General features: G+C 43.0%; 1 protein-coding gene across 2 annotated transcripts in view; it reads right to left on the reverse strand.

The window, feature by feature from the left end:
- RASGRP1 (RAS guanyl releasing protein 1 (calcium and DAG-regulated)) overlaps positions 1–24240 on the reverse strand; it is an 82424-nt gene that overhangs the window by 24209 nt on the left and 33975 nt on the right. For both annotated transcript variants that reach the window (XM_010847928.1, XM_010847927.1), the window contains exons 3-8: positions 15770–15875; positions 6588–6650; positions 6098–6229; positions 4099–4252; positions 2599–2772; positions 1452–1568 (exon numbers count right to left, since the gene is read on the reverse strand). In XM_010847928.1, coding sequence (XP_010846230.1) covers positions 1452–1568; positions 2599–2772; positions 4099–4252; positions 6098–6229; positions 6588–6650; positions 15770–15875 — 746 coding nt within the window. The remainder of the gene's footprint in view (positions 1–1451; positions 1569–2598; positions 2773–4098; positions 4253–6097; positions 6230–6587; positions 6651–15769; positions 15876–24240) is intronic.

Genomic DNA, 24240 nt, shown 5'->3' on the forward strand with positions numbered 1-24240 from the left:
GAAAGCGTATCTCTTCTTGCTATTCTTTGGAACTCTGCATTCAGATGCTTATATCTTTCCTTTTCTCCTTTGCTTTTCGCTTCTCTTCTTTTCACAGCTATTTGTAAGGTCTCCCCAGACAGCCATTTTGCTTTTTTGCATTTCTTTTCCATGGGGATGGTCTCGATCCCTGTCTCCTGTACAATGTCACAAACCTCATTCCATAGTTCATCAGGCACCCAAGAGAGCACACACCTGAGCAAATAGGGCTGGGGAGTGTGGAGTCGGGGAAAGGCTCACAAGATGAGAGATGAGCAGCAGAGATGCTAGAGAACTTTCTGTTCCCCATAGAAAGTGAAATAAACTACTGGGGGACACTAGCTTTAACCCTGGTCTTAGGAATTCACTCTGCAGACCACCCCGAAGGTCCAGCAGCTTTGCAGAGGAGCATGCTTGTCAATATGACATGAAGGCACATTCGTGTCTGTGATTCTCTCCCTGCGTCACCTCTGATTTGGAACAGTATGTGCCTCTTCAGTTGTTCTGCCTGGTCTCAGCCAGCATGATCCAAAAATTAGAAGGTTATCAGACCACTGGAAGGTAGGGGTGGGGCAGCACCCTCCAACCCCAGTGTTGTGAGAGCAGGGATGGCTAATAAGAGACTTCCTGAAAGGGTGAACATCTGGGAAAAGCAGATGGGACACTGAGGCTAAGATATCTCTTCCCTAAGAAGAGAGTCTCCTTCTGTGTCAGCTTGGAGGTGGGGGCTGGGGTTTGAGTTCAGTAAGAAAGGCCAGATGAGATGAAATACTCAGAGCAGTCATCATCAAACCTATATTATACATAGCTGCATTTATATCTGCACTATATCATAATGGTTTATATGTATAATAATAGTCCTGTATCATAAAGGATTAAAGTCTCTGTAAAATCTAATGTAGGAAAGTACATAGGACACTTAATAAATACCAATAAAATACCACCTATTACAAAATCGTACCTGAAAAGCTTATTTCCAACTATCTGGGAAAATTCAACTTTCCAGAATGGCACTCTCCAAGGTTTGTGGCTAGTTAGATTTCTAACGTGTCACTATATAACCTCACTTGACATGCAAACTGAACTACGGTCACTGAGCCACCACTGTTCCTTGCTCAGCAAGGGAGTCAGTACTAAAGATGGTGGCTCTGGACACTCAGTGGCCAATGAGCATGGAAAAGAGGCACATGTTCCAAATCACCAGCGGGAATGAGGGCAGTAACACTGTGGCCAGACTGACTCAGTCACCCGCAAATCTGTGACGTCCCCACCCTGTGGGTTTACTTAAGGGGTTCTCTCCTGGGTATTCTGCCTTGTTAAAAAAGGGATGGCGTGGCTTGGAAATGCTCTCTGGGTTGCCCCTCAAGGAGGAAATGCTGACACTGGTCCTAGGAATGCTGCTGAAGGGCCCTAGAGGAGACAGGAGCACTGACCTTATTGATTTCATGCGGGACATGTGAACTTGTCTCCTTGAGCCTGGAAATAGAGCTGTGACATAACCCTCCGATCACGGCCATCAACGTATTGAAGTTCTGCAGCTGATGGAGCTTCTGTGACACAGAAAACAGATGTTAGCAGAGTCACTGTACATGTCAGTTATGTGGGAGCTTGAGGCTGTCTCTTGTCTCTGTGCTGTGAGTATTCCTAATTCTGGCCAAAGGCTAGTGATCAGGTATTGCAGTTTTCCAAACATTTCTTTTCTCAGGCTTAGTTCTAGACCAGCAGATCCCAAATCTAGCAAAGCATCCCATCTTCTTCCTTTCATTTCAGCTGGTCTTCAGACAACTCTCTACATCAGTCGTTTCTAAGAAACACCCCAAGTACTTGTTTAACACAAAGATTCTGGACCCAAGTCCTGATGTTTAGATTCCCTGGAGCTGGGGCTGAGCTTTAGGGATCTGTGATTTTAACATACCTCTAGTTAATATCAGAGCAAGTGGTCCATGTACCACACTTTAAGAAACACTGGTTTAGAACATTGAAGCTAGAAAAATATATTATTCAGTGTAATCTTTTATATACTTTACCCCAAAGTAACCAGACTGTTTTATTTTTGAGGGCAACACCATGGCTTAAACAGGACTGTAACTAACTGGGATACAGTGCTAGAATCTCTGTGAAATTTCAGATATGTGTTCATAGTATCTGCTTTTTTCTTATCAAATGCTTAAAACATACTCCTCAAACACTAAACCCAGCCATTCAACATAACTTGGGCTCACAGACCTAAATCAAGCTGGCCCAGCTATACTGAAATCTGAATTACCCTTTCCTTTGCTAAGTGGACCACATTAGGTAAAACGAAGTTGGCTGGTAAGCATCTTCTGAAACGTGTTAAAGATTTAAACAGAACTAAAGATGTACCCTGACTCTGAAGATGGACTACATGGCCCTCTCCATACTGATCTCATGTGGGATGTAGAAAAGTCATCATATCGAGATCTGAGGACAGGTGAAGGTGCACAAACCCCACCAGGAGATTCATGAGGGGAAAGCAGCTCTCAGGGACAGACTAGGCTGAGGGGAGAGGGAGTAATTTACCCGGTAGCCCAGGCCTCAAGTCGTCATCCAGTCACTCACCTGAGCCACCTGGATGAACTTGATGAAGACTTCAGCTCGGAGCTGGGGGGTGGGGCGGCTGAGAACCATCAGCTGCACCCACTGGGAGATGCCGTTGCACAGAGCAATGGACCGCTCCATGGTGGGGTTCTCCTTCACGCAGCTGTTCACGAGGTAATTCTGATAATCAGAGAACTGGGGAAAAAGAAACTCATCACGACTGCGCTCCTGCACTCCTGGAGACCCGAGGGGCATGCTGCCTCTGCTAAGCTGATGGCCAGCATCTGCTAAGGGACAGAGGAGCTCCTGGGCCTCCTCTCCTTTCCTGCCAGCAAGGACAGCAGGAAGGACATCTTTCTTATTCCACGCACAGCATGCCCCTCTACATCAGAAGTCATTAGGCATAAATGGATGTGTACATATACTGCTGCTGCTGCTGCTGCTAAGTCGCTTCAGTCGTATCCAACTCTGTGCGACCCCATAGACGGCAGCCCACCAGGCTCTCCGTCCCTGGGATTCTCCAGGCAAGAACACTGGAGTGGGTTGCCATTTCCTTCTCCAATGCATGAAAGTGAAAAGTGAAAGTGAAGTCGCTCAGTTGTGTCCGACTCCTAGCGACCCCATGGACTGCAGCCTACCAGGCCCCTCTGTCCATGGGATTTTCCAGGCAAGAGTACTGGAGTGGGTTGCCATTGCCTTCTCTGTACATATACTAGTTAACCCAAATATTATGCTGAGCAGATATGGATAGGATCTTGTTTAAACTCTTAACGAGTACAGTATAAAAGAAAAATCTCAATACTAGTTCCAGCTCTGCTGCTGAAGGGGAAAAACAAAGATAATCCAAAATTTATTATGTCATTCTCTTTCTCTCTCTCCAGCGAAGCTCTGTTGGCTTCAGTGGAAGCAAGTTCTCTTGCATGGAGGTGTTCTTTGGTATCACATATAGAGTTTCAAGGAGCAAGGTCTCGGTCAGCAGAGTTTATCTCTAGGATCAGGGGTGACTGTGGGGCCATGTCAGCAGCACTTCAAGAGTTTAGGTAAATTCTGAACTAGACCAGTAGCCACTGATTTATTTTGAAATTTCCCCCAGCCATCCAAAGCCTATTCTAGAATGAATTCAAACTCTTACAGGACTTATCCTCATTTTGGGAGAGGAAAATTTTAAAGAAAATTTCTGAAAGACTGATGATTATAAGGGGAAAAATGTGTGTGTGTGTGCACGTGTGTACATGTCTTGTGTGTACACTCATGTGCACAAGGCATCGTGTGTGCATAGTACTACCACCTGAATGAGGGGTGGGGAGGGGGAGCTGGGCTTGGAGGGTGGAGCGGGGAGCAGAGCAGGAGGAACACAGCCCAGCAGTGTGCCCTGACTTGCCCACCTACACACAGCCTGACGGGAAAGCCCACCAGCCCAGAAGGGTCTTCAGGGGGAGGAGGTGGGCGGCCTGTTGAATTCCTCTGCTTACTCTCAGAGCTGTCGCAGGGCAGCTTTTCTCCAGCCCCTTGGGTACATACCGATATCCTCCGGAAGGACTTGAATTCTAGGAAAGTCAGGTGCTCAGACAGTTCTTCTGGCTCCAGATGGTCAAAGAGCAGGGAGACTTTCCGCTTCTTGCTGGTGTTCGATTTTATCCTTTGGGTCAGTTTCCTGGACCAGTCACGGGCATTGCTTTTGTGAGTAAAAGTGAAAAGGGAGAAGACGGGGGAAAAGAATAAATCAAAATTGCTTTTCTAATGCAAGTAAATCCATGAACGTTTCTCACAAGAATATGCAAAGCACCATTAGCTAACTTTCCAGGGCCAAAACAATGTATTAACAGTGTCCTTTAGTCAGCTTTTCCTGTGGTGACAGCTAGGGAGCCTTGATGGTTCCCATGAGCCTTCTGAATGTGCCATGGGAACTGGGTAAAATGTGCTGATCTTAAGGAAGTGGGAACAATGCACTGGTCATGGTGCCCTGGCCTTCAAGTCCTGGCCCCCTCACATATGTTCTCTCCATGTCCACTGTGTGTTCCTTCATCTCATGAGGGTGATGGGGACTCTATCTGGTCGAAATCTCAAGGTTTGGGGGCAGTTTCCATGCCAGAAGAGCACAGAGAGGAGGTGCCATGCTGGGGAATCATGTGTAGGAACACACAGTCCCTCTGGGCAGACTTGTGACATTTTCCTCAAATGTCCCCAGGAAATGAAATGACCAAGGAAGCCTAGCTAGCTCTAGAGTTGGCCCCACACACATTTTCTTGTAATCAATCCACATATTTCTTATTCAGTTTCCTTCACTAAGGAAGCAAAGAGAAAGGTAGCAGGTTGCAGGCTGTGTTTCCCAAACGGGGATTCCTGAGAACCTTGTCTCCTGACAAAAGGGTTGTATGGTCAGACAAGTTTGGGAAATGCTACAAATTCTGCAGCCCCTTTAGCCAAAGAGCACATTATAGGCTCGGAGATGCATCGCAAAAGGGAAGTTCAGTTCACTATTTCTCAAGTGTATCTGGTCAGGCAACATCCCACTGACTAATTCCTAAAGAACATACTGTGGAAAATATTGGTAGAGGAAAGTCAGCTAGGGGTGTATCGGGACAAGGAAGTCAGGGTACTGTCCCAGGCCCTGTGTGCTGCATTTTAAAAATGAAGATGCTGCTATTGCAAAACCTTTTATCTTTCACGTTGTTACAATTCTAAGGAAAGAAGTTCAGAGAGTCCAACCTGCAAAGGAGATTTAAGTGGGACTCTGGTACGTGATTTGGAGATCATTTCTATCTGGCCGTGGCACAAGGCACTAGGGGCTCTCACAGTCCAGCTTCTGCTCTGTCATTAACTCAACTAGCTCTGTATCCCCAGACGAGCCAGTCTTGCTGAGCCTCAGTTTCCCAAGATAAAAGCATCTTTAAAATACATTTCAGCACTAGAATTCTATATCCTCGGGATCTGTATTATTCTAAAATAAAGCAATCACATTATGAAAACCTTAGCAAACAATGAGTGTACTCTCCTCCCCCCAAATTAGGCATTCATTTTTTCAGACTGGGACCATCTCATAAATATGAAATCCCAAGGAACAATATGAAATATTCCTGAGTACTTTTCCACCTCTGCACAGATTGGAGTGTCTCTCGCAGATGTACCATGTATGTTATAAACCCTCTGCAGGATCCATTTTCTAGCAGTGCCTTCTGTATTTGTAAGTTCAGGGTGCCTCCAGGCATTGGCTGCTGAAGAAGCACCAATTTAGTCACTGTACTTTCAGTTTCTTAGGATTTGTATAAATTTTAATCAGCGTCTTGCTACCTGATTTCTTTTTCACTGAGACTTTTTTTTCCTGCTGTCAGATATAAGCCACATACAGCATTATCACCAGGGACTTCTCTGCTTTCCTGGTACCTGGCAGGCTTTTCTCTTTGGTAAAGCCACTGAACCTGCCTGAAGCCTTCTTGGGTCACAGCAGGACACAGAGCCTTGCTGAGCAGCCTGGGTTATATCACAGGAGGGAGGTGGTTTCGAAAGATAGGATACTCACATTTGCGTTGTGTCAATCAGGCGGCAGTGGAGCTCCTCGCCATTTGCTTTCACCAGTTCCTGAAACTCCTCCATGGTGCTTGCCAGGCTGGTATCCATCTTAAACATGATCCAGAATTCTGTTATCCAGTACCTACATGGTGGGAATCACAAAACATAAGCCAAAACTGAAGCCAAGGACTCACATTTTGGTAGGTTCTTCCCACAAGAAGGACTCAGAAAAAGACGGGCTGATTTGTCCTGTATCCCTGGAAATAAAGACTATATATTTCTCTGTACAGAATATAAGGAGCTGGAGTTGGGGTAGGGGGAAGAGAAGAAAACCACCCACTGACAATCATCTGTGGGCCCCCACACCTGCCCATATCAAATGCTATGCTATGCTAAAGTGAATCATAATCTGAGAAGCCATGACAAAAGATTTAGGCACAACATGTGGCTCTTTCATTTCACCCACCCCACAAAGTCCCAAATGTATGCAGAAATGTTACCTTACAAAATAGCAGATCTTCAGGCAAAGCCCTGGTGAATTCTTTGCCAAGGCATCCTTATAGGTAGGGCTGTGGTTAAGGGAAATGGAAGCCTCTGTTATAAAAACCAAGCAACTTCTTATCTTTGGAAGATTTGCTAAAACTGCCCTCCCCCAGCCCTCCTAAAATTTTCTTTTAATTAAAATGTTTTCTTACGTCTCTGGACCTAGGATAAAACCAACTTGATGTGTGTAGCTGTATGCTTATCATCACCTAGAAGGGCAAAGGTTGTGACTTTATCTAGCCCATGCTGAAGTGGCTTATGGAAGAATGCCACAGCATCTCCTAAACAGAAGGAGGAAGTCACCAGCACAGCAAGGCCCCAGCAAAATGATCTGTAAGAAGTGAAGAGGTGCCTCTGCCCACATCCAAGACTAGGAGTCTAGTCTGCCAGAGAAAACAAGCTAAAAAGAAGAGCCCCTTCTTTTCTTTCCAGCAACTGATTTAAAACAAAAAACACCCTATGCAGTGAATAAGAAAAAAAAGAAGGAATAAATATTCAGATATAATGAAAATTCAAGCAATAATAGGAAAATGATAATATATGCATAGCGGGTGTCAGTAGACTGATCTTTCAGGTTGTAATGGCAAGTCAGAAAAAGTTATGTGAACGACCGAAATACAGTTGGAGAGCATGTGAAGGATTAATATCACTGGGAATATTCTATGAGAATGATGCCATCCTAAGAACATGAAAGAACAGCAACAGTCCACCAAGTTCACATGTCTCTAGCGATATATGGAAAGAATATACATTTATTGCAAAGGTCAAAGAAATGCAAAATCCAGTCCAGTGATGAAGCTGTGTGGTTGTACTCTGTTCTATCAACATACTGAGGAATACTATGCAGGCTGTGTGCTATACACGCCACTGCCCTCTTTCTCTTAAAAACCACCCAGAACTCTGTGAATTCCAGCAGGTCCCTGAGAGGACTCTACTGAGCAGCCAGCAGATGTCTCAATTAACCGGGGCTGAGCAGTCTTCATTCACTGGGTATGCATGTTTTAACCCTTGGAAAACACAGATGTAGATACAGTAAAGTAAAACAGTCCAAAGCTTATTACTTTTTTTTTTTTTAATTAGGAAGGAGTCTGTGTATTTTGAAATCTTACATACCTGTAGTATTTAAGAGCATATTAGAATGATAGCTGTGAAACTTCAATTTGGAATATACAATTAAGGCTTTACTCTTAAATTTTAAATTCAAACCTTACTAAGTTTATGCATAGCTTTGAAACACCTAAGATGTCAGCTTTACTGTTTATAATTTTAATCTATTGAAGTTACAAGCCTATTTAGAATTCAAAAAGGTCCTTGAAATAGTTTTAAAACTATAAAATATAAAATTCATAGTTATATAAGTATATACCTATCAATAATTACTTTAAATGTAAATGGAATAAATGTTTCAAACAAAAGACACAGAGTGGCTGAATGAATACAAAACCAAGATCCACATATATGCTGCCTACAAGAGATGCACTTCGGAATCAGACTGAAAGTAAGGGGATGAAAAAAGGTATTCCATGCAAATGGAAATTAAAAGAAAGCCATGGCAGTGATTCTTATATCAGACTTTAAAACAAAGACTGTAACAAGATACAGGAGGACATTACAGAGTAACCAAGGGGTCAATCCAAGAAGAGGATATAACTGTAAACATATATGCACCAAACATAAGAGCACCTAAACATACACAGAAAATGTTAACAGACATAAAGCAAGAAATTGACAATAAAACAATAGTAATAGGGGATTTTAACACCCTTATTTCAATGAACGTCATCCAACAAAAAAATCAGTAAGGAAACACTGGCCTTAAGTGAAACATTAGCCTAGATGTGCTAAGATATATAGAGAACATTCCATCCAAAAGCAGCAGAATACATACATTTTTCAAATGCAAACGGAACATTCTCCAGGATGCATCACAGGCTAGGCCACAAAATGAATCTCAGTAAATTTAAGAAAACTGAAATCATAACCCAGTATTTTTTCTGACCACAATACTGTAAGATTAGAAATCAGCTATAAAAAAAAGACTCAAAAATCACAAATGTGTGGAGACTAAATAATATGCTACTATACAACCAATGGATCACTGAAGAAATCAAGGAACAAATAAAAAAATACCTGGAGACAAATGGAAACAAAACCACAAAATCTATGGGATGCAGCAAAAGCAGTTCCCAGAAGGAAGTTTATAGTGACACAAGCTCATCTTAGGAAACAAACAAAAATCTCAAATAAATTACCTAACCTTAAATCTAAAGGAACAAGAGAAAAACAAACACAACCCAGTTAGTAGAAGGAAAGAAATTATAAAGATCAGCAGAAATAAATAGAGACTAAAAACAATAGGAAAGATCAATGAAACTAAGAGCTGTTTTTTTTTTTTCAAAGATAAAACTGGTAAACCTTTCTAGACTTAAAAAAAATGGAGAGGGCCCAAATCAATAAAATCAGAGATGAAAAAGAAGTTACAACAAGTACCAGTAAAATGCAAAAGATCATAAGAGATTACAACTATATGACAATAAATTTGACAACTTAGAAGAAATGTACAAATTCCTAGAAATATACAATTTCCCAGGACAGAATCAAGAAGAAATAGAAAATATGAGCAGACCAATTACCAATAACAAAACTGAATCAGCAATTTAAAACAATACAATGAACAAAAGTTCAGAACCAGATGGCTTTACAGGTGAATTCTACCAAATATTTAGAAAAGAGTGAACACCTATCCTTCTCAAATATTCTAAAAAGTTCCAGAGGAAGGAATACTTCCTAACTCATTCTATGAGACCAGCACCACCCTGATACCAAAATCAGACAAAAAGTTGACATAAAAAGAAAATTACAGGCCAACATCACTGACAAAAATATGAACACAGATGAAAAAATCCTCAACAAACATTAGAAAATCAAATTCAACCATATATTAAAAGAATTATATACGATGATTAATTTGAATTTATCCAGTGGGTGCAAGGACAATTCAGTCTCCACAAATCAGTCAGTTGACAAATTGAAGAATAAAAATCATATGATCATTTCAATAGATGCAAAATATTGAGAAAATAGAAAAAATATTTGAGAAAATTCAACATCCTTTTATGATAAAACTCTCCACACTGTGAGTAATGGAGGAACATACCTCAACATATATGCCATATATGGCAAGTCCATGGCTAATGTCATACTCAATGGCTTTAAAGCACTTCCTCTAAGGTCAGGAACAAGACAAAAGATGCTCACTCTCACCACTTTTATTTAACATGGTATTAGAATCCAGCCACAGCAATCAGACAGTAAGAAGAAATTAAAGAAATCCAACTTGGAAAGGAAGAATTTAAAACTGTCACTGTTTGAAGATGGCATAATACTATACATAGAAAAGCCTAAAGATGCCACCAAAAACTACTAAAGCTCATCAATAAATTTTGTAAAGGTGCAGGGTACAAAATTATTGAAATCTGTTGAATTTCTATATACTAACAAGGAACTATCAGAAAGAGAAATTAAGAAAACTGTCATTTACAACCACATCAAAAATGAATAAAATATATAGGAATAAATCTAACTATAGAGGTAAAAGACTCATATTCAGAAAACTTAAAGACACTGATGAAAAAAATTGAAGATGACAGAACAGATGGAAAGGGATACTTATGTTCACGGATTAGAAGAATGTTATCATGACCATACTACCCATCAGTCTATAGATTCAATGTAATCCTTATCAAAATACAAATGGCATTTTTCACAGAATTAAAACGATTCTAAAATTTCTATGGAAACACAAAAGATCCTGAACAACCCGAACAATCTTGAGAAAGAACAGCACAGGTGGAGTTACCATGCTCCCTGACTTCAGACAAACTACAAAGCTACAGTCATCAAAACGGTGTAGTATTGGTATAAAAGCAAACGTCTAGATCAATGGAACAGAAGAGAGAACCCAGAAAACAACTTTGAAACTTACAGTCAATTAATCTAAAACAAAGGAGGCAGGAATATACAATGGAGAAAAGACAGTCTCTTCAATAGATGTTACTGGGGAAACTGGACAGCTCTATGCAAAAGAATCAAACCACTATGCAGTCACACCACGCACAAAAATAAATTCAAAACTGATTAAGAACGTAAAGGCCCCAAAACGATAGAACCTATAGAGGAAAACATAGGAAGTATGCTCTTTGGATATGTCTCCTCAGGCAAGGAAAACAAAAGCAAAAATAAACAAGTGGGATTATATCAAACTAAAAAGCTTTTGCAAAATGAAGGAAACTATCAACAAAAAAGAAAAGGCCACCTACTAAATGATGGAAATATTTGCAAACAGTATGTCCAATAAAGGCTTAATACCCAAAATATACAAATAACTCATACAACATAAAAAAAAAAAAACTGGTTAGAAAACAGGCAGAGGATCTGAATAGACATTTTTCTAAGAAGACATACAAATGACCAACAAGCACATGAAAAGATGCTCAACATCATTAATTATTAGGAAAATGCAAATCAAAACCACAAAGAGGTCAACTCATACCTGTTAGAATGGCTATTATAAAACAGACAACAAATGACAAGTGTTGGTGCAGATGTGGAGAAAACGAAACCCTTGTGCACTGCTAGTAAGAATATAAATTGGTGCAGCCACTACGGAAAATAGTAAATAGGTTCCTTAAAAAATTAAAAATAGAACTCCTGGGTATTTATCTGAAGAGAACAAAAACATTAATGAGAAGAGATCTATGGAGCGCGATGTTCAGTGAAGCATTATTTACAATAGTAAAGGTGTGGAAGTAAACTAAGTGTTCATCAAGAGACGAATGAATAAAGACTTGGTGTACACAAACACACAGTGGAATACTACCCAGCCATAAAAAAGAACAAAATTTTGCCATTTGCAACAACATGGATGGACCCAGAGGGTACACACCAAGTGGAAACAGTCAGAGAAAGAAAAATACTGTACTTCATTTATACATGGATCTAAAAACACTAAACAAATGAATATAATGAAAAATGAGTTATTTGTACAGAGAACAAACGGGTGTTTGCCAGAGAGGAGGAAAAAAATAAGTGAAGGAGATTAAGAGGTACAAACTTTCATTTGTGAAAATAAATGAGTCATGGGTATGAAATGCACTGTATGGGGAATACGGTCGATAATTATATAGTATCTTTGTATGATGACATGTCATAACTAGACTCATTGTGGTGATCATTTTGAAATGCACGTGTGTGTGTTAGTTGCATCGTATCCGACTCTTTGACTCCAGGGACTATAGCCTGCAAGGCTCCTCTGTCCATGGAATTCTCAAGGCAAGAATACTGGAGTAGGTTGCCATTCTCTTCTCCAGGGGATCTTCCTGACCCAGGAATCAAACTCGCACCTCCTGCATTGCAGGTGGGCGCTTCACCATCTGAGCCATATCAAATCACTGTTACATGACAGGAACTAACATAACGTCATAGGTCAATGATACTTCAAAAACAAATAAACAAAAAGAAATCAGATTTGTGGTTACCAGAGGTAGGCGGTGGAAAAAGAGGGGAATGTATGAAAGCACTCAAAAGATACAAACTTCCAGTTATAAGACAAATAAGTACTAGAGATGTAATGTACAACATAATAAACATAATTAACACTGCTCTATAGTATATGTGAAAGTTGCTAAGAGGATAAACTCTTAAGTTATCATCACAATAAAACTTTCATCTATTTTCAATTTTTTATCTATATAAGATGATAAATATTCACTAAACTTACGAATCATGCTTTAAACCTTAAAGTTTTATAGTGCTTTAAGTCAACTTTATCTCAAAAAAAAACCTGGAATAAAAAATAAAATCCAACTTGCAGTTTAAAACCATTACAAGTATTTAATTAATTGGCATTATTTTAATTAAACAAACATTTTTAAAGGTCCCTTACAAGTGTTTAGAGGGACACTCTAGACCTATGGAAAGAACAAGATTTGCAAGCTAAACTTGAACCCCTAAAGAAAAACTATGACTGTGAAATTTGTACTTTTCATAAAAGGAGTTTAACTTAAAAAACCTAACTTTTGATAGACTTACTGTTTATAAAATCTATCCTTAAGGGCATGAAAACCAAAGAGAAACACGAAACATAAAACCACACACACATACACACATCAACAAAGGTAATCGATATAAAAAATAAGCCCAGGTAAATTTCCTGAAGTGAATGGTTCCGATCCTTGCCTTTCTTTGGGCACAAAAGGGAGGAATGAGAATGAGATGATTTTATATTTCTTTATGACACATGTTATTCATCCCTTCAGTGCAAAGAGAGTCAAGCATAAGGCATATTCAAGCAAAAAATGTTCTAGAGTCTGTATTTTTATTATTTGGTCTAGTAGTTGAAATTTTTAACTTCTTCCTTATGAATGAGTAAGGCACACAAAAAGACCCACTTTTCTTCTAAAACAATCGGGTGAACACACAAATCAACGCGGTGCCTCTTATCGTGGAGTCTGTCTTCCTCCTGGTTGCCCCCATCCTTCTCTTCACCCGTCTGTTCCCCTGTGCTCAGTGCCGGCTACACTGCAGCAGGATCTGTGAACCCCGTCGGTCTTCATCTGAGGGCCAAGCCTGTGGGCACACAGAACATCACTCAGGAGGGCAGAGCCCCCAAGGTCACAAAGAGCGTGCCACAGTGGGGCCACCTGAGCGAGGCAGGCACTGCTTCTCACTTGAGGAGAGGAAGCAAGCAGCAGCATCTGCAGGCCAGGACTGAGGCTCAGGCGTCTGCGGGGGCAACCGTCATTGTTCGCTGGAAGCTTCAGGTGCCACATCTTCATGGGCAGTGCTGTGGCAAGAAAGTACCAGGACAGTTCCGACTGTACCTTACAGGCATCCAAACTATTCAAAGCATGTTGTTAAATTTTTCTGTCTCAACCGTGGAAAAACAGGAAACAACAGGAAATGATCCAAGCTTTCTTAACGAACAATAAAAAGGACCCACTCAAGTCTGGGGTATTGAGAAGTTTGGCATGGAAGAGAGAGGGTTTCTGAGAGAGCTGAGGACGGAGCAGGCAGGGCACACTGGGTAGGCTGAGGGTCTACCATCCCCCTCTATCTGCAGAGGCTCCGAAGCAAGATCTCATTTGCTTCCTAGGAAAGTAACTGCGGGCTGGATGATAGAGGAGGAGGTGGCTGTGCAGATGAGCGGCCCCGCATGGGACAGAGGCCGAGGAGAGAGACTCTGGGGCCCAAAGGAAGGTGGAGGCATGGGAATGGAGAGGAGAAAAGAGCTAAGAGTCATTTCTGAAGCAGGAACCCTGGGATTGGGTGACTGGCTCCGTGGGAGGTGAAAGGCAGAGAGGATTGTGAGGGCTTTGATGTTGCTGCTTCAGGACATCAGAGGGGCAACGGCACCATGGACTGAAATTGAAAATGAAAATCCAGGTGTCAAAGCAGAACTAACGGGGTAGTAGTGGGGGTGGCGAGTTAAGTTTTGAGTATATTAAGACTGAAGTGTCACAGGACAAAGCAGTCCCAACATTTTTTTTAAAAAATGGTTTGAGTTAGTTAGAGAAATATGGACTTGAAGGTCATCAGAAGAATGGTGGTGGAAATCCTGGTGATAAATCACCCAGGGAAAGTATAGAGAGAAGAAAACCAGAATGCTATCTCATTTTGAAGAGGTTCTCAAAGAAAAGGCTGGATGGAGAGCTGGAGGCGGGTGTCCCAGGAGAAGGGAGACCCAGGAAGGTGCAGTCCAGAGCCCTGGAAGGAGTTTGGAGAGGTGGGGTGCTGTCAACAATGTCTCTACAGGGAGGTCGCTATAAACAAGGATGGAAAATAAGCTACTGGGCTTGACAACCAGGAGGTCACTGGTGACATCAGAGGAAAGTCTGAGTACAGGGGTGGAGGCCACAGTCGGGTGAAGGAGTAAGTGGGAGTTGAGAGATGAGAGATAGTGAGTGTGGACTATTTTAAGAAGTTTGTGCATCACATTTCTGACCCTAACAATGGAATGAAGGGGAGGCAGGGTTGAGAGTTTATTTTTAGGTTAGGGAGATGTGAATGAGTTTTAGACTGAGGGGCAGGTGCCACTGAAGATGCAGGGTTTAAAAGGACAGGAAAGAGGGAAGATAAAATATAGAGAAAGAATCTGCGAAAGTGGAAGGGAGAATAGCAGGGAGGAGGACTCTGGGTCCACAGAGGGGGCCACAGATTAGTCCTTGGAGAACAGTTTTTTCTTTGAGTATTTACTTACTGACACTATTGAGAACTGCTGGTACATGGAGTTCTAGTATGGTTTTAGAACGCTCTGTAGATTAGACATCCATCTATTACCTGTACCTCTCATTATATGGACTCCTTTGAAGGCCACTGAAATGCCACTGAAAACACCTCTGAGAGGTTTATAAGCAGGCTTAGGGAATAGATTCAGTCCTGATGGCTTTTATGCTTTTGATGAGTGCCATGAGATGAAAAGGGAGGGCTGGGGAGAGTGCTAAAGGATTAGAAGAGCTCTATAGCATGACTCAGTGCCCAGGACCTGGGCTTCAAGGTGCTAAACAGTCTCACCTCACCTACAGCCCACGGTGTCATCAGGCATCAGAGAGAAAGCAGTCGTTTTCCCCACCCCACTCAATTTACAGCCCAAAGAAGGTCAGAATCCAGCAGGGTTTGCTTGGCGCAGCCAGTGCCTCAGTCTAAAGCAGAAAGGCATCAGCTGCCCTGGGGTCAGGAAGCTCTCTTCAAAACCTGGGAAGGTTGAAGAATTAGACAGGAAAGCCAGAATGCAGCACCCTAGTCAATTTGCATGCGATGAATATGAATTTTGATTAATCTTCAGGAAAAGTATTTTTCACTAGCAAGAGTGAACGAAGAAGACCGTGTCTGCATGTTAATCTCTTTGACCTCTTCCCAGAAAAATCAGCATCAATAACACTGCCTTTTCCAACAGAAGACACATATACACACACAACACATATCCCCAGACACGCATGCCATTCCCTGAAAGGACGCATGAACCCATTAACCACTCAGGGTTATGCCAAAACAACCAAAATGAAAGCATCATTCACATTTCAAGATGCTTCTGAATCAATCCTATTTGTGGATTGCCGCCAGGCACTGGGCTAAAGGATATAGAGTGATAACTTTTTGGAGCAGTTCAGCAGAGGAAATGAGAATTCGGTGCATGGTCAGCATGACTTGCAACAGTTGGTTACTTCGACACAGGTTTCCGTCTGCATCTGAAAACACAAAGAGCAGCATCTGAGCAAGGCCCCAGGGAGGAATTAGTTACCTGACAGGACACCTGCCAACTCCCATCACTCGTGGGGGAGACCAGAGTGCAGGCTCTGCAGCGCCTCCTCCGTGGCCTTCGGCACTGCACATCCCTCCCTTCTTGGCTTTTCTTATCCTCCTGCTGCATACTCCCCTTCCCCAAATACCTGTTTTGATGCTCATTAATCACCCCGCCAGAAGGTGGTAGAATCGTGGGGAAGTGGTACCATTTGCATAGGTACACGTGAGTCTGCTGAAAGCAGAAGCAGATCCAGGTTTTGTGGCTCCCAAAGGGCATATGGTGGGGGGAGGGATCCCAGTGAAACGAGTTACAGTCTTAATAGATTACAGTTAAAATACCTTGCTTTTATAAGCTGCACAAAAACATATGAGCATATGAATACATTTCTAGGGCTGGCCCATGATCTTGGAAGGGCTCATGCCAGTGAGGGGACCTAAAATGCAAGTCTCCCTAGTTTCACGGGCAACGCGTCTCTGGATGGGCATAAAGGAGGAAGACTATGGGCAAATGTGACCTTGGGAGATTATGGGTGGGTTTACAAGTACCTATGATGATTTGTATCAAAGAGCATGGTTAGCTTCTTAATTGGGTTTCCAAATCCCACTGGTACCAGATAACAATATTTTTTCCATACACTGGCACTGGGTATAAAGATTCCCCCTAGAGTGGTTTTCAAAATCTTTAACACCTGTGGCAGGAAGTGTTAGAGGCTGGTTGTTCACAGACATCTATTCTCTGTCCTTCACCATGGATTGCATCACCAGGTTCCCTTGCCAGTTAATTGATAGTTGGGTTCAGCCATTGGGAAGCATCAGCAAGAGATGGGAGGAGAGGGAAGTCAGGATATTTTTCTCCTTCCCTCTCTGCTTTGGTACCACTTTCCTGACAGCTGCTACAGGTCTCTTCGATAAATGATTATACTGTTTGGCCCCTCTTTCAGGGCTCCAGCTCTTACTGGGATCTAAAACTGTATTCTCCCTTGACTTTAGTTCTAAGGATGGTAGCAACCTTTGGCTGTTGACAGTCTCTGGGAATCTGGGTACAGTATCTCAACTCCACTCTCTGTAAGTAGTGGCCCTTCATTAAAGTGTCTTCACTTAAATCATGTGAATTCTGTTCCCTCTTGGGAACTTTAATGATTCAGTGGAAAATATCAAATTAAAGAATATACATGAATTGTTTTTTTTTAATCATTTTTTGCTCTTTAAAGCACGTTATACAAAAGGGGTTGACACTTTCATTCTTTCTAAGTGTACCAAATTGTAAATGAAGGACACAGTCCATCTGGGCTCAGAATTCAGAAGTCCTGGCTCATCCTCAAATGATGATCTAAAGTCATAGTTCATTGACTACAATGACTACATAGTTCATTAACTACTTGCGAAAACGTAAGGAACCCTGACGAGATCACTCCCCTTCCCCTCACCAAATGCACCAGTTCACCTGAATTCTGTTACTCTTACTTCTTGCCTTCCTCTGTTACCATGGAAAGCACTTCAGAAGCCAATGCCTCCACTGAGCTCTGAGGATCTTTTTCTTAAGGACAGTGACACCATCTTTGTCCACTTTCTCTCCTCCAATATCAACTTTTCTCTCTCCTGGTTTACTTCCATTGGCATTTAAATATGCACCAGAACCTCCTATTTAAAACAAAATGAAATAAAGCAAAACCTGAAACCCTTGTCCTCTCTAGCCGTCTCTCAATTTTGCTCCCCCTTTCAGTAAAACTTCACTGTCATCTATTTCTCATCTCCCATCCCCTTTCAACCATTCCATTTTTGACTTCTACTTCCATTATCCCACTAAATCTTTTATTTTCAGGGTCACTGATCAGGTCCATATTGCTAGATCCAAGAGTTCATTCCTCTGTCCTCATCTTACTTTATGACTCAAGTTGCATTCAATCCAACCCAACCCAAGCTGACAACTCTGTCCTCCTTCCTGGAACACTTTCTCCTCTTGGCTTCCTCAGCATCACACTCTCTCAGCTTCTCTCTGTGGCTCTTGTTCTGTCTCCTATTCCTTTGCTGAGCTCTTAAATGTCACCATGCTGTGGCTCAGTCCTCCCACTTCTTTTTCTTTTCTAACAATTTTTAAAAGTTAAAACTTAAGTTTTAACTTAAAAAAAATTAATTTATTTCTTCTAGGCAGGGAAATTCATCTATAGTCCTTTGGGATAAAATACCACTGATATGCTTGTGACTGCCCAACAGATATCTTCAGCCTTACTTGGTGAATCCATATAGATGTCTAATTTCAGACTTAACTCATCCAAGCAAAATTCTTGACCTCTCCCTTCCCCAGTTCACTTCTCCATTTTTCCTCATCTCAAGAAATGGCACCACAACCATCCTTTCACTTACCCAAACAGAAAACCGAGGGGTCACCCTTTATTTCTCATTTTCCCTCATATCCAATCCATTAGTGAGCCTTGATTCTACTTTCAAAATAGGTCTCAAACCTCTCCATGTTCCCCCATCCTTGCCACCATTCTAGTTGTAATCATCACCATAGAGACCTACTTGACCTCCCTGTTTTCACTCTTATCCACCTACCTGCCATCTGTTTTCCAGGAAGCAGCCAGGAGTGAGCTCCTAAAACCCACAAATGTACTTAATATGCTTCAATGGAGCCCATTACCCTTGCAATAAAGCACCAACTCCCAACTGCAGCCCACAGAGCTCTCCCCATTCTGGTTCCTTTTAGTCTTCCATTTCATTTCACATCATATTACTCTTCTCCATACTCCTGTGTATACCTCAAACGCTCCAAGCTTATTCCTACTTTGCATGTGTTCTTTCCTTGAATGTGGCCTTTCTTCCCTTGGCCCATTCACGTCATTTTTGTCTCAGTTTCAATGTCACATCCTCAGAATGGTGATCCTTAAACTACCTCTGTAGCCATGATCCTGCCCGAGTTTCTTCATAGCACTTACCAATGACCTGAAGTTATCTTTTTTGTGTGTTTAATTTTCATTTTTCTGAGTCTCCACTAGAATATAAGCTTCGTGAGATCTGACCTTGTCTGTTTTTTTCACAACCATATCTCTAGGGTCCAGAACAGTGCTGATACATGCAGTTACTCATTAAACATTTACAGAGTAAATGAGTGAACTATACCAAGTAGGCGGAGAAGGCAATGGCACCCCACTCCAGTACTCTTGCCTGGAAAATCCCATGGACGGAGGAGCCTGGTGGGCTGCAGTCCATGGGATCACTAAGAGTCGGACACGACTGAGCGACTTCCCTTTCACTTTTCACTTTCACGCATTGGAGAAGAAAATGGCAACCGACTCCAGTGTTCTTGCCTGGAAAATCCCAGGGACGGGGGAATCTGGTGGGCTTCCATCTATGGGGTCGCACAGAGTCGGACACGACTGAAGCGACTTAGCAGCAGCAGCAGCAGCATACCAAATAGAAGACCCCTTAACTTTTCATGTTTCTTTGGATATTGTGTTTGCTTGTTTCATTAGCTATTTCATTAATATTTAATTGTTGTTGTTATTCAATTGCTAAGTTGTGTTCAACTCTTTTGCAAACCAAAGGACTGTAGTCTGCTGCCAGGCTCCTCTGTCCATGGGATTTCCCAGGCAAGAATACTGGAGTAGGTTGCCATTTCCTTCTTCAGGGAATACACCAAACCCAGAGATCTAGCCTGCTTCTCCTGCTTAGCAGGCAGAATTCTTTACCACTGAGCCACGTGGGAATCCCCAATGATATATAATATACACACTTATTTTCTTCTTGGCCACAACTTATAAAGTTACAATTAACAAAGTTATAATTCGATAAATCATTTTTAAGAAGTATTTAATCTAGCCTGTTACAGTTTTGTAAATCTTTCATTACTTGTTCTAAACTTACCCTCTGGTGAGAGAGGGCTAGTACGGCTAACTCTCTGTTTTCTGGCCCACATAATTTCTGTAATATATATCTCCTGCCACAAAAATTCTGTAAAACAAAACATCCCAAAATTCAGTGACTGAAAACAGTGATCTTTTATTTTCTCAAGCATCTGTAAGCTGGCTAGGGGCCGGCTGATATCGGCTGGGCTTCACTGGGGCTCCTCCCCTACAGGCCCCCGGCTTCCCTGGACCAGTGGGCTAGCCATGGTGTGTTTTCATGGTGATGGCAGGGCGCTGTAGGGTAACTGGAACTGTCCAAGGCCTCTTATCCTAGCCTTGGAACGGGCATGCTGTCACTTCCCCTTTATTCTTTTGGTCAAAGAAAGTCATGGCTGAACCTCAAGGCAAAGGGCAGGAACCTCAAAGTCAGGTGGAAAAGATCACTGATATGGAGAAGGCAAAAAACTGGAGGAGGGGACAACAATCCACTCTGCCACAATTATGGGATGCAAGTTTTCAATTCGGCATCTGACAACAGAGCTGTTACAATGCACCTCTCCTCACAGAAGCAGGGGTGTTCCTATCCCCATACGTCATGGCACAGAGCGGGAGGATCTGAAACGTATTTGTAGGGCGTGCGTCAGAATGTTCACAGGAGGCACGGGCACAATCGCAGACGCACTCAGTGTGGACGGAACCTAAAACCGGTTCTCTCAACTGTTCTTTGTGGCCGCCAAGCATCTTTCCAAGGACTCTCACGTATTAGGGAAAGGGGCTTACACGTGTCCTGAGTGAGATCAAAACCAAGTCACACATAGAAAGATTCAGGGACCCAGACAGGCTTATTATGGAGAAGATTCAGGAGCGATATTAAAATTATCTTCAAATGTTTGTAATGCTATGTGTAGGAGGAGGTTTAGACTTCTTCTGTAGGGCCACAAACCGTGGAACCAGAGAGGATGAATAGAGGAAAATGACAGGAAAGAGACCTGGGCACAACACACGGTAGAAAAAATCCTAATCCTGAAGCCCGCCCAATAGCGGAGCCATTCCCATCACAGACGTGTTCAAGAGGAGGCGGCCAGGACATTCAACCACATCATTGTATCTGGCTTAGCAGCTGCTATTTACTGAAATGAAAGTAAAAGTGTTAGTCACTCACTTGTGTCCAGCTCTTTGCGACACCATGGACTGTATGCACTGTAGCCTGCCAGGCTTCTCTGTTCATGGAATTCTCCAGACAAGAATACCGGAGTGAGTTGCTATTTCCTTCTCCAGGGGATCTTCCTGACCCAGAGATCGATCCTGGGTCTCCTGCATCACAGGCAGATACTTTACTGTTTGAGCCCTGAAGTCCTACTCAATACTGGAGACTCTGCTAAGTACTTTAACAATTTTACTTCTAATTCACACAACACTTCTAATGGTGTCGGTCCTGCTTATAATTTATAGCTGAGAAAATCAACACACAGAGAGATGAGTTCCTTTGTTCTGTCTGGGTCAAAGAGACAATGGGTGGAGGAGCTAGGATCTGGCTGCTGGTTGGTTTGATTCCAGATCCCCAGCTCTCCATGACACTGCATAGACATTTGTCAGAAGAGGGAATTCAAGTATGAAAAAGGGGAAACGGCTAAAGTAGATAAGCTTTATGATCTCTTCCAGTCCTGAGGGCTACAAGACTAACAGATGCCACTGGCATATTGGATTGGAACCAATTAATGCACATTTGAAAGGACAGTTTTTTGCATCTGATGATTTCTGAAAAACTCTCCTATATGTCTTGGTGGATGGACTCTGATCATTCAAGTTGCCTTTAAAATAAGAAGGGTGCCGTGCCTAAGACTCACAGTCACAGTCACTCTCCACTTACCTTGCACTCCCCTCTTCCCCAGGGTTCTGTGATGCCCCCGCCCTCCACACTTTGGGAGAGGGCGGGGGCATGTTCTGGGGGAGGCGGCTGGCAAATGGTAAGGCTGGGAGGGAGTGACTCACCCAGCAAAGGGAGGCAGAGACAGAGGAGGGCAGGTGCATCTCGGCATCTCAGTCCACACCCCGCTCCTCGGTGCCCCCTTTTCCACAGGAGAACGTCCTGGTGTGTGCATTTGCCCTCATTCCCACCACTGCCTCTCCCTGATGCGACCTTCAGCATCTGTATGACTGCATCAAGGAGGCACTCGTCTCCTGCCCTCATCTCAGAGAGCAGCGCTTCTTCCTTCTCGAGGGGAAGAGCCTCCCTCTGAAAGGCAGATCTCAAAGTGGGTGATCCAGGGGATCACCTTCCAGTCTTCTGGATTTTATTTTGATAGTTTGGTATAACTTCTGTAAGCTGATTTAAATATTTCAGCAAATAATTTAATTTTGTTTGCAGCTTTAGGCTTTTGAAAAACACAGGGTGTCATACTAAAAATTCTAATAAGTGAAATGTGCAATAGGCAATGTGCATAATGTGCATATTTTCTCATTACCATCTGCTTCTCCTTCTACTTCAGTGGAAGCCTGCTTTAAAAGGTTAAAACCTCAGTGGGACATAAAATGTCAACCTTACGTACTCCATCACGTGACCTGAGGAGCAGTGTGTGCTGCTGGTCGAAGGCCCACCCGACCTGTGGTCCATCTGCTCCACAGAACAAGCAGGAAAGCCATGTGGCTTCTAGAGAGTCATCTCTCTGTGAGCCAACAACCGGGTTTCCATCCCTCGATTCAGTGCTGGCAGCAGCCACGCTTCATGGGATCAAAGCATCTCAGGGTGGAAATGACTTCAGCTACCTTCCACCTCAACCTTCTAACTGATTCATGACCCCCTCCCCTAAAGGCATCACAGGTAACAGGCCCTGCCTGTGCCCTTCCAATAACAGGACACAACTCTCTAACTACTCTACAGAGCAACTTTTCACTCTATTTCAATTAAAAACATTTTATCATTAATTGACTCAGTGCAAGGTACGGTCCTAGGTACCAAAGGAGGTATGAAGAGCTACAAGAAAACCCTTGTCCCCGAGGAGCCCACAATCTAGTGGGGGATAAGACACACACTCAAGATACTTGAACATCATCTCAGGTGGTCAATGCTAGAGGTGAAACCTGTGGAGACCATGCTGAATGGTGATAAAGTTCTGGGGATGAAGAAACCCTATCTAGTCGTGATGACTCGGGAAGCATCTCTTGATATCTGAAGTGAGGTGACCCAACATTTCAAGAGGCCATCTGGTCCAGCCCTCTGCCTCTTGGTTGGCCTGCGGATGCCGTTCTTCCTTTCTGTGGTTTAATCTTAAATAAGCTGTTTGCCTCCCAGGGTGACTATCTTCTCCCTGGTGATGAGACTCCTGTGAGAACAAAAAACCTGCAAAGGGCTGCATTCTAGGCCCCACTTCTTGCTGACGAGGGGTGGGGGCGACTTTCCTTACGCGAAGGCTTATCTGGGGGGTGAGGTGGGAATGACTCATTGCAAGACGGACATAGAACATGTCCACACCACAGAAACTCCAGAGCAGAGTCTCTTCTTCCCCTCTGTTTTGGTTACCATGGAAATCTCTTTTGAGTGTGAAAGGATTTGGTAGCTCAGTTGGTAAAAAGCTGCCTGCAATGCAGGAAACCCTGGTTCGATTCCTGGGTGGAGAAGATCCCATGGAGAAGGAATAGGCTACCCACTCTAATATTCTTGGCCTTCCCTGGTGGTTCAGTTGGTAAGAATCTGCCTGCAATGCAGGAGACCTGGGTTTCATCCCTGGGTTGGGAAAATCCCCTGGAGAAGGGAATGGCTACCCATTCCAGTATTCTGGCCTGGAGAATTCCATCAACTGAGGAACTTGGCAGGCTACAGTTCAAGGGGTCGCAAAGAGTCAGACACGACTGAGCGACGTTCACTTTCAAAGGCAGAAAGTCAGAAATTGGTATCCTGAGGGTAAGAAAGCTGTCAACACTGGGTGGGGGCAGGGTGCTGGGCTTAGTCGCTCAGTCATATCTGACCCTTTGCGACCCCATGGACTATATCCCGCCAGTCTCCTCTGTACATGGAGATTCTTCAGGCAAGAATATTGGAGTGGGCTTCCATGCCCTCCTCCAGGGGATCTTCCCAACCCAGGGATCAAACCCAGGTCTCCCGCATTGCAGGTAGATTCTTTACCAGCTGAGCTACCAGGGAAGCCAACACCAGGTGTGCTGAAACCAGAGGCCAGAAGATGGTAATGGGAAAGCTTGTATCAGAAAGCTGGGGGGCAGAGTTGGATCTAGAGCTAGAGCAGGACTGCTTCTGCTAATGCAGATCAGAAAGTCTGGAAACAGAAGAGGCTGTTCCACATAGAACCTGCCAGGCACACCCAGAGTTCTGAATGGACTACAAGGCGATAAACATTCCAAAGAAACGAACCCTACTTGACAGCAAGACTGTTATACTCATCAGATCCTGCCTGGAGAGTGTAGAGAAACTGGCAAGCTGAAAGCAGGTTTACTGGTGTGTTGTGTGCTT

Source organism: Bison bison, unplaced genomic scaffold (genome assembly GCF_000754665.1).
Source record: "Bison bison bison isolate TAMUID 2011002044 unplaced genomic scaffold, Bison_UMD1.0 scf7180017864259, whole genome shotgun sequence".
Taxonomy (NCBI): domain Eukaryota; kingdom Metazoa; phylum Chordata; class Mammalia; order Artiodactyla; family Bovidae; genus Bison; species Bison bison.